Consider the following 9,392-nt stretch of genomic DNA (forward strand, 5'->3'; position numbering starts at 1 on the left):
CCAATTTGTAGCCATTTAGCAGGGCCGGGCGGAGGGGCGGCCAGGCTCTGGCTGTGCTGTCGCAAGGAAGCACCCACAGCAGCAGAGCACAGTCCTTTGTCCTTTCTCAGACAGCTTTAGGCCTCTGGACAGACACCCGCTGGGGGGCAGGCCAGGTGGTGCAGGGGTTTGGAGGCCAATGGCTAGCCTGCTGGGGAGGTGCAGGGCCTCCAGGAGGAGGGGCGGGCTGCCTGATGCTGAAGGTGGCCTCGGTGCTCAGTGCTCTTGGCTCTCAGAACAGCACCCAGCCAGGAGGCGTGGGGCAGGAGGTGCAGGCCTAGACAAGCACAGTGAATGAAGGCCAGCACCCCGGGGTCACCCTCCCTCTGGTCATTAAGAGGAGCCTGTAATGCTTTTGCCCAAGAGGAGGGTCCTGCCTGAATCAGAGATTGGCAGGATTAAAATTCTGAAGCAGGAAAAGGGTGTTGGAGAGGGCAGGTCCCAGGCTTAGAAAGGGGCGTGGCAGGAGGTTTCTAGAGAGTTTGGAAAACAAAGTGTGGGTGTAGAAGGTGGGTAGGGGGTGTCTGGGGAGGGAGCTGCTGGAGGCTGGGTCCCTTCTGCAGTGCTGAGACTGAGCTGCTGTGGAGCCCGGCACTTCGTGGAGTGCACTCACACATCTGGACTGCATGGTGCCTGGTCCAGAGGCAGCTTCTGTGAGATGCTGGGTTCACTCCTGCCCAGGGAAGGAGAGGTGAACCTTGCAGCGCAAGGCAGCAGGACAGGTGAGAGCCAGGGCCCCAGCTCTCCTGCTCTCCAAGTGGCTCTGGGTTCCTAGGGGAGGGCAGCCCTTTAGGCCATTTGCCCCCCAAGGAGGAGACCACCCTTGCTCCACCCACGCACCTCACTACACCCCCCTCCAGGCCTTTGCCCAGGACAGTGCCTCCACCAAAGAAGCTTCTTATCCCCTCCCCTGGCTCATCCCCTCAGGGCAGCCCCAGCAACTCAGCTCTAGCCCCCATGTCCCCATGTCCCCAGGAGCCTTTCATGGCCACTGTGCCCATCCCTTTACCCCAACCCAGCACAAGGGCATGCCCAGGGCCCTCCCCGACCCTAACTCAGTGCACAGGCATGGCCCTGTGTCCTGGGTCTCGCTGCCCTGCTCCCTAAGGGAAGGTCATGGCTGTGAGGACACCCAGCTGCAAAGAAGGCCAAGCACCCCTGTCCTGGGGGCGGGCTGCTCTGTCAGGGTGGGGGCACAGGTCTGCATCCTCGAGACTGGTGTGACTCCCTCCCAGCCACCCTCCCACACACATGCATGGCTGGGCCTCTTCTTCCACAGGGGCATTAAACTGGAAGTGGCAGACCTATTTCCTCCTACCAAGTCCTTCATCCAGAATGCCAAGGTCTGTGTCTATGTCCTTTGTGGGGTGGGGGGGTCTTCCTGGAGCCTCTGATTGGAGTTCACGGACTCTGACCACTCCACAAAGTCCTCAGGAATCAGCACCAATAAAAAAATACGCTTTATTGTGACTTCACGGTGGCAGGGGCAGTGCAGCGGGCACACAGAGAGTGAGCGGAGCATGCAGAGCACCTAAAGCAGGTGCGCAGGATGTGGCAAGGCGGCCCCTCCCTGGGCATCCTAGCCCAGGTCTTCTCTGACTACTCCTGCCAGCCTTGGGACCCCCTACCCAACAGTCCCCAAGACATTCTGGTTGAGTAGATGGGGTGGCGGGGCAGGCTCTGGCCCACCCAGCAGGCACTAGGACTCTGACCACTCTCAGAGCCAGCGGTCCCACCAGCTCCGAGCCCAGGGGCGGGGCGGGCAGAAGCAGCTGGCGCAGCTCAGCCGGAAGCCGCAGCAGAGGGAGGAGGGCGTGGGAGCCCACACCTGCCAATCCAGCCCTGAGCTCCTCGGCAATTTTGTCTCTCTTGATTAAACATCCAAGGAACATCAAGTTCACAGACGTGTTTTCTTCATCTTCCTGAAAACACCCAGAAAGGAAAAGTAGAGAACGGCTTCGAGGTTCCCGGGGCACCTGACACGTGGTGGGCAGGGAGCGGGGAGGAAAGGCTAAAGGGGCCAGGCTCTGGGCTTGAGTGAGACAGACAGTGGCCAAGGCAGACCCAGCGTGCCTGGGAGGAGTGCAGGTGTGCAGGTGTGTGCAGGTGTGCGCACGTGCAGGGGCACACTGCTGGCAGGGGGCTGGAGCACACACCCAGTAACTACCAAGTATGCAAATGGTGGACACCACAGGCACTGCACTGTCGGTGGGGTTGAACAGCAAGTCTGGAACCTTCCTGGAGTGAAGCAAAAGGAGGTGGCAGTTCAGCCCTTGAGGGCCCCTGACCAGCCCACCAGCTTTCCCCCAGGGCAGACGGTCTAAAAGAGGCTGCCATGGTGTTTAGGGTGGGCCGCAGGCCATGGCTCATCCTTGGGAGTGAGCCAGGCAGGTATGTGTGGCCCAGCTGCCCAGGAGACAGGGTCTTCGAGGGGAGCGGCTGGGGGCCCGGGTGGGCTGGCTCACTTCCAGCACTGCTCCAGGGAGCCATGAGGCTGCACCTTGAGCTTCTGGGGGCAGAGCAGCTTGGTGAAGGCTCGGCGGAAGCTGTAGTGGCACAGCGGGTACAGCACAGGGTTCACAGCCGAGTTGGCCCACAGGAGCCAGAAGGAAGTCTCGTACCAGTAGTCGGGGATGCAGTGGCCATGGCAGGCAGCTCGGATGATCATCAGAAGTGTGTATGGGGCCCAGCAGAGCCCGAAGATGCTCACTATGATGGCCAAGGATTTGGCTACCTTCTTGTCCCGTGACAGCCGGAAACGCTGGGTGATGCTCTGGGACACCATCTTCATGCGCTTCTCCAGAGATGCTGAGGACGCAGAGGGCTTAGAGCCCCTCTTGAGTGAGCGTGGTCTCTCATTGCCCCTCGAGGAGCTGCCAGAGCTGGAGGTGGGGGAGGCTGCAGCACCACCACTGCCTCCTCCAAGGGTGGCCTCCCCAGCCTCTCCACCAGGGCCAGCCTCGCCCACCCCATACCTGTGCAGGGGCACAGCCTCCCCATGCCCCTTGGGCCAGCAGCCCCAGCAGCCAGGCGGTGGGGGAGGTGGCGAGGATTGAGCCTCAGGTGGGGGCTCGGGGCCTGCTTCGCGGGCACCATCCAGCCGGAGGCGGGTGCGCCTCTGGATGTTCAGGTAGATGCTGAGGTTGAAGAAAGTGACGCTGAGGAAGGGCGTGAAGAACTCGAGCGTGGAGGCCGTGATGAGGAAGTACCAGTTGTAGAAGAACTCAGCATAGCAGTGGCCCTCAGGGATGGAGCTGCCACCAGATAGGTACTCCCAGCTCAAGATGGCCGGCCCATACAGCAGAAAGGCCAGCACCCACACCAGTGCCATCTTCCGCACTGCCCGCCGGGTGTCGCCCTGCTGGGCCCGGTATGAGACCTGCAGAGGGGCACGTGGTCGGGAGGGACTAAACCCAGGCCAGCTTTGGCCTCTGCACATTCTCTTGCTAGCAGCAATGTTCCCCTTCTCCTCCCTTCCCTCCACCCCTACGCCCACCAACACCCCTGGCTGGCTGATGCCCTGTCTCAGTGTCTCCTGCAGTCCACAGAGTCCTGCTCCTTTACTGTCCCCCTGCATCAGCCGTGTACCCTCCTGGTGTCCTGTCATTGGCCCAGTGTTTCAGTGTATCCCCAGCAGCAGACTTAGCATAGGCCAGCACCTGGGGCCACCCTGTTTCTGATGTGAAACATCTTGAGGAGGCCCGAGCCATTTTCAGAGGCTTACTGTGCCAAAGGGGGTGGTTCCAGCCCGGCCCCTGCTCAGGTGCTTACCCCTGGGAGCTGGAGATACAGGAATGAAGCCACATGCTGGCCCACTGCTGGAAGACATCAAACCTCCCTGATCCCCATTCCAGGAATCCCTGGAAGGAGGAGTAGAGAGGGCGGAGCTATCAAGTCCTCCCCCAAGACTCCTAGTGCAGAAAGCAGCTAGCCAGCAGGGGGAAGGGTGACAGGAGGGCCAAGGGTCCTGCTGAAGGGCCCTAAGGCACAGCCCAGGGGGAAGTGACCTGACAGCCCCCTCCCCCTCCCCCGCAACAGCATGGTGGCTTTTATCCTGGTGGGAACAGGAGGGTGAGCAGAGCTCATGCGACACCCTGGTCTGCGGCACACGGGGCGACTACCATGCAGGCTCTGGACGTCACTCCACTTAACTCCTGCTGCCCCACTTCCTTGGTGACTGGAGAGAAGGACCACAAGTGGTGGTCAAGAGGACCCAGGCTGGCACTCTTTGCATTTGTCCCTCAGCTTTTTAGACTTGAAAGAAGTGTGGTCCTCCAGCAAGGGGTACCTGCTAAGGCCTGGGGGCGGTGAGCCATCAAGAAGACGAGGAGATAAAAGAGACTGCCAGGGCCCCACCCTGCCTTGGCGCCTGTGTGGCCCCACTGACACCAGGGCTCTTGTGCGTATGGAGCCGCAGCCTGACTTCCTGGGGCCACGTGAGTGCACACTCACGTGTGCCCACATGTGAGAGGGAACAGATCTCCCTCACCTCCAGACACTCTGGACCTGCCCTGGGGCAGAGGCTGGGCAGTGACACCTCTTTCTGCAGGAATATATGATTCCAGATCAGACTCCCTGCTTCCTGCCTGTGCCAGGACCAGTCCTACTGGCAGCAAATGGCGACGGAATGGGCACCTGGCCAAAGAGTGCCCACAAGTCCAGTGGGGGCCTGCCCACCAGGCACCGCGCACCCACCTCCACGTGCCCACCTGCTCAGGACTCCCTGAGGCCATCACTTGCTGCCCCCCCATGTCACAGGACTCACAGCTCTGGTGACTGACAGGAAGCGGTCATAGCTGATGAGCACGATGTTGAAGACTGAGGAGGTGCACAGCAGGTAATCTACCACCAGCCACAGCTTGCAAAGGCCTCGGCCGAAGCTCCAGCGGCCAGTCAGCACATAGGGCACATACAGCGGGATGCAGAAGGCACCTGTGGGAGAATGGAGTGTGGTGGACAGGGCCTTGGGTCAGACCCACCAGAGTGACACAGGGCCCTGGTGGGAGGGGGGAGACGATGACAGGGCAGCCGCTTGTCTGGGAACAGCTATTCTTATGTTGCCATCCCCCCACTGGGCACCATCTCAGTGTGGCGCTAGCTTTCAGTCCCCACAGAGCCCCTAGCCCCACTGTTGTCCCCTGGATTTGTGGGCAGGAGGGAGGATCCAGGCATGGCACCTCTGAACCCAGAGTCGGGCTTCTGCTTGGCTCTCTCAGCCTCCAAAAAGAAGGAAGAGCATTTCTTCCCCACCCTCCACCAGGCTGGACCCCAGCCCTGGCCTGGCCTTGGCTGTTAGTCAGCCTCCCTCCTCAGCTTAAAAGCCCAGAAATCCTTTCTCCTAGCTTAAAGAGCGCTTGGCTGCGTCCCCGCCAGTCGCTGCCACCGCCAAACCCGGCTCCCAGCGTCTGGGAGACGCATCTCAGCCCCAACAGGTGTCTGGCGCTCCGGCCCCCTCCGCGCGCCCCGCCCCCCAGCCGGCAGCAGAGCATGGACACGTGAGAGCGCTCCTGCAAGCATCTTCTCCACCCAACCCCCGCCTTTCCCACGGCCCCCTTCCCCAACACAGCTCTAAAAATCCCCCTTCCATGTCCCCTCCCCCAGCCTCCCTCCAGCGCCCTCCGCGCGTCCTGAGTCCGCCGCAGCCTTTGTTTGGCAACGGCGCAGGAGACAGCGCTGCACCCACGGCTGCTGCGCCTGGCGCCTTGCAGAGCGCCCTCCGGCTCGGGGGTCCTTTCCCTGGTGATGTCCCTCCCCAACTGCGTCCCACGGCCCAGGAGGCCAGGAACTTCGTCCCTCCCACCACCCCACAGATTCTGGACGCCCCTTCCCCAGACCAGGCTCCCGGGAGGAGCGTGCGCCTGCGGGAGCCACCCCAGGTCTGCTCCCCTAGCCCCGCTGGCCCAGCAGAGCTAGGCGCTTCTGGACTCCTGCAACCGGCGGGGTCTGGGGGCTTTACCCACGAGGAAGTCGGAGATGGCGAGGTTGAGCAGAAAGAAGTTGTTCTGGGTGCGGAGGCTTGAGTCGGCCACGAAGGCAAGCATAACCAGAGCGTTGCCCAGCACCGTGGCCACAATAAGCAGCGCCATGAGCGCGGCGAGCACCGCGGTCCAGGCGGCAGAGAAGCCGCGCGCCCCGCCCGCCGCTGCCGCCTCGCCCGCCAGCGCCCCCGACGCGTTCAGCAGCCCGTCGGGCGGCGAGCGCTCCATGACCCCGCAGGCTCACGAGGCGCGGGGACGCGGGGTAGTGCACCGGCTGAGAGTAGGGCGGCAGGGTGGGGCCCCGGCCCGGGGTCTTCGTCTTTGCGGGCTCTCTGCCCAGGTGGATTCCCCGGGGAGTGCCCGGGGCATGTTCTGCGGGGCCGGGGCCCAGGCCGGGGCGAGCAGCGCCGAAGTGGCTGGGGCCGAAATCGGAGCCAAGCAGAGCGGGCGGCGAGGGAGGCAGCTGCAGCGGGAGCGGAGCTGGAACCCCAGCAGCCGCCGGAGCGTCGGTGCACCCCGAGCGCAGCGCGCAGCAGAGTGCGCCCGGCGCCCAGCCCGCCGCCCCCCGCGCCCCGCGCAGAGCCCCCGCCATTGGCTGGCGCCCTCGCCCCGCCCCCGCCCCGCCCCCGCCCCGCCCGGCGCGGGCAGCACCACGGACAGCGCCGCGTGCCCGCCCGGTCTGCTGTAGCCCCAGCCTGGGTGCGCACGGTGGCTGGCAGGCAGCCCGGCCCGGGGGCGCTGGGGGCCAGCATGCGGTCACATTTGCGGGTCGATATCTGGGCTCCTAGGCCCTCCAGATGCTCTCGACACTGGTGACCCTTGCCCAGATCTTCTTGGGAGCCGGGGCTCCTGCGGGGACCTGAGGTGGGGGTGGAGAAAGGCCTACGCCCCTCTCTGAGGAACTTGCCCCTCAGGGCCCCTCCTCCTCGTTTCATGTTTTGGGCAAGTGGGTTTCTGGGGGATGAAACTCCGGAGGAGAAGGGGTGGGTGGGGTAGGGGGTCTTCCAGACCAGTGTGCTGACCAGGACTTTGTTCCACCACCCCCTATATGCACCGGACCCTGGTGTCAGTCTCCCTGTGACAGGGCTCAGAGCAGCGTCCAGGGTGACCTGCAAGGCGCGCACAGATGTGGAGTTACATAAGGGAAAGGGAAGATGAGCCCGAGTGGCCCCAGCCGGGAGAGAAGCATGCCCACCCAGAGCCCAGGAGTTCCCTCAGGAGAGGGAGGGGGCAGCGGCAAGCAACTCGGAGCTGGACCACTGATGCCCCGGCAGACATCACGGTGGGCCGGTTACTGCTGCAGCGGACAGGCGAGGTCACTGCGCTCCGAGCGCAGCCAGGGCAGCGGAGGCTGCCTGCGTTAGCGCCCGCGGGAGGGGTGGAGGAGGAGAGCCAGCGAGAGAGGCAGCGCCCCCTCCCTCCACACACGTGCTCAGATCCTCAGGGTCAAGGGCAGTCAGCGGGAGAGGCTTACTGCAGACAGATAGACACGCCCACGCTCAGACACACAGACACCCACAGTCAGGGAAACAGTCACCCAGCATCAGGCAGGGACCCGCCAACAGTCAGACATCAGACAGCAGACAGGGAACAGTGCCCGAGGGAGAGGGAAGCATAGACTGTGCTCTGCCACCAGCAGCTCACATCAGTGGATACCTCAAAGAGGACAGAAATGCAGTGGTGGGGTGTGGTGGGGGTGGGGGAGACTGCTGGGGGCAGGGGCTGCAGAAGGACCCCAGGCGCTGCATCTGAGCACGCCAATGCTCACAGTAGCTTCTTGGCCATGTGGAGATCTGCCCTCTCTTCCAGCCCCAAGTGGTGATTCTGAATCTTTGGGGAGTGGGGGCAGGGATTCTCTCTGCTCCCCCTTGGCTGGTTGCAGAGGGGACCCCCCAGGTCCATGGCCCCAGCACGCCCACTGCTTCGTGGCTCCCAGGAGCCTGCTTGGGGTGGGATTCCAGCTCACCCCTTCCTGGATGTCTCACAGACAGACCTGCTCCTCTTGCAGGCTCCCAGTGTTCCCTTGCCCCACCCCCACTGGCTTGTGGGCAGGAGGTGTGCCTGGACCAGGTGCTACCTTTCAGTCAAGGTGGAGAACTCCCTGGAGCTGGACCCCATCAGACCCACTGTTGAAGCCTTCTGTGGGTGGGGTGCTGGCAGGCTCCCTGTCTCACCCCAGCCACGCTCCCCCAGGTCCAGCTCCTCCCACCACTCGGGAAGGAGGCTGACTTTGGCCGAGGTGCCATGTGGGGCCCCTGAGACCACAGGAGATGGAGGTGGGTGGGGTTTAGGAGGGGTCCCTTACAGGCTGGAGCCTCAGTGTCCCTTGTCAAGATGGGGAATATAAATGGCTGACTGCCCAGTATTGAGGGGCAGAGTCAACAGGAGTCTGTAAATTCCTTGTAAAGCCTTGCTCCAGCTGTATCTGTCCCGGGGATTGCCATTATTGTGGAGGCTCAAAGGAGGCTAGCCAAGCCTGTGACGAGTGGAGGCTGGGACCCAAAGCAGAACAAGAACAGGGCACTGAAGTCCTACCTGCCATCCCCCCTCCTCTACCTTTTGTCCACAACTTCCCTGCCTTCTGTCCATCCCAAGAGCCAACTGGGCCAGACCCCTGGGGCAGAGGGCACTTCCCTAGTGGCCTCTATGTCAGCAGCTGGGCAAGGACAATTCGGCTCTACCGCCCCATGGTAGTTCTGGGGAATGCCCTTTCCACACTGAGGGTAGACAGGGTGCCCACATCCTGCAGGTCATGTTCACAGGAAGTCTGAGAAGGAGGCTGAGCTCAGGGACCAAGGCCCTCTCCAAAGGGTCCACTGCTAGGGTGGACTTGTCTCAGATGCTGGTGCTGAGGACCCAGCTGTGTGACCTCGGGGTGAGTTACCAAATTTCTGTGAGCTGGACATCTTCCTCTAAATGGAGTTCAACAGGAGCAGGGAAGGCTGAGTCTGGCTAGGGGTTTGGTAATGGTAGTGGCTGGCAGTGCTGAGCGCCCCTGTCAGCCAGGCTCTTTGTCAGCACCCATGTGCACGACCTTATGAGGCCCAGAAGCCCTAATGGTGCGCAGGGCCCTTTGCCCCTATGCCAGGCCTGCAGGCCGCCTGCCTGGGAGCACACAGACCTGGAGCCCACTCTCTCGGCAGACTCGGAAGACGAGCCCGAGTGGCCCCAGCCGGGAGAGAAACATGCCCAACAGACACACTCCAACAGACATCCTCCTGGCCCAGCCATGCGGTGGAGCCCCGAGGCCAACAAATGCACCAGAGGCTGCAGCCAGTAGCGCAGCTCCCATCTGCATCCTGCTCTGAAGGACTCTCCCAGGGAGAGGCCGGCCCAGCCTTGCACTTGGTGAAGAGAAAAAATGGCCCCCTGCAA

General features: G+C 62.8%; 1 protein-coding gene across 1 annotated transcript; it reads right to left on the minus strand.

Moving 5' to 3' along the window:
* Positions 1–1,485: 1,485 nt before the first annotated feature.
* Positions 1,486–6,245, minus strand: Hrh3 (histamine receptor H3). Its single transcript, XM_046433871.2, has 3 exons — positions 5,996–6,245; positions 4,805–4,971; positions 1,486–3,418 (listed from the first exon to the last, which is right to left on the minus strand). The coding sequence occupies exons 1-3, from the start codon at positions 6,243–6,245 to the stop codon at positions 2,501–2,503; spliced, it is 1,335 nt and encodes a 444-aa protein (XP_046289827.1). The 3' UTR covers positions 1,486–2,500.
* Between the last annotated feature and the right edge of the window lie 3,147 nt (positions 6,246–9,392).

This window comes from Marmota monax, unplaced genomic scaffold (genome assembly GCF_021218885.2).
Source record: "Marmota monax isolate L192 unplaced genomic scaffold, Marmota_monax_Labrador192_F-V1.1 WCK01_AAM20220418_F8-fsc00014, whole genome shotgun sequence".
In the NCBI taxonomy this organism is placed as follows: Eukaryota; Metazoa; Chordata; class Mammalia; order Rodentia; family Sciuridae; genus Marmota; species Marmota monax.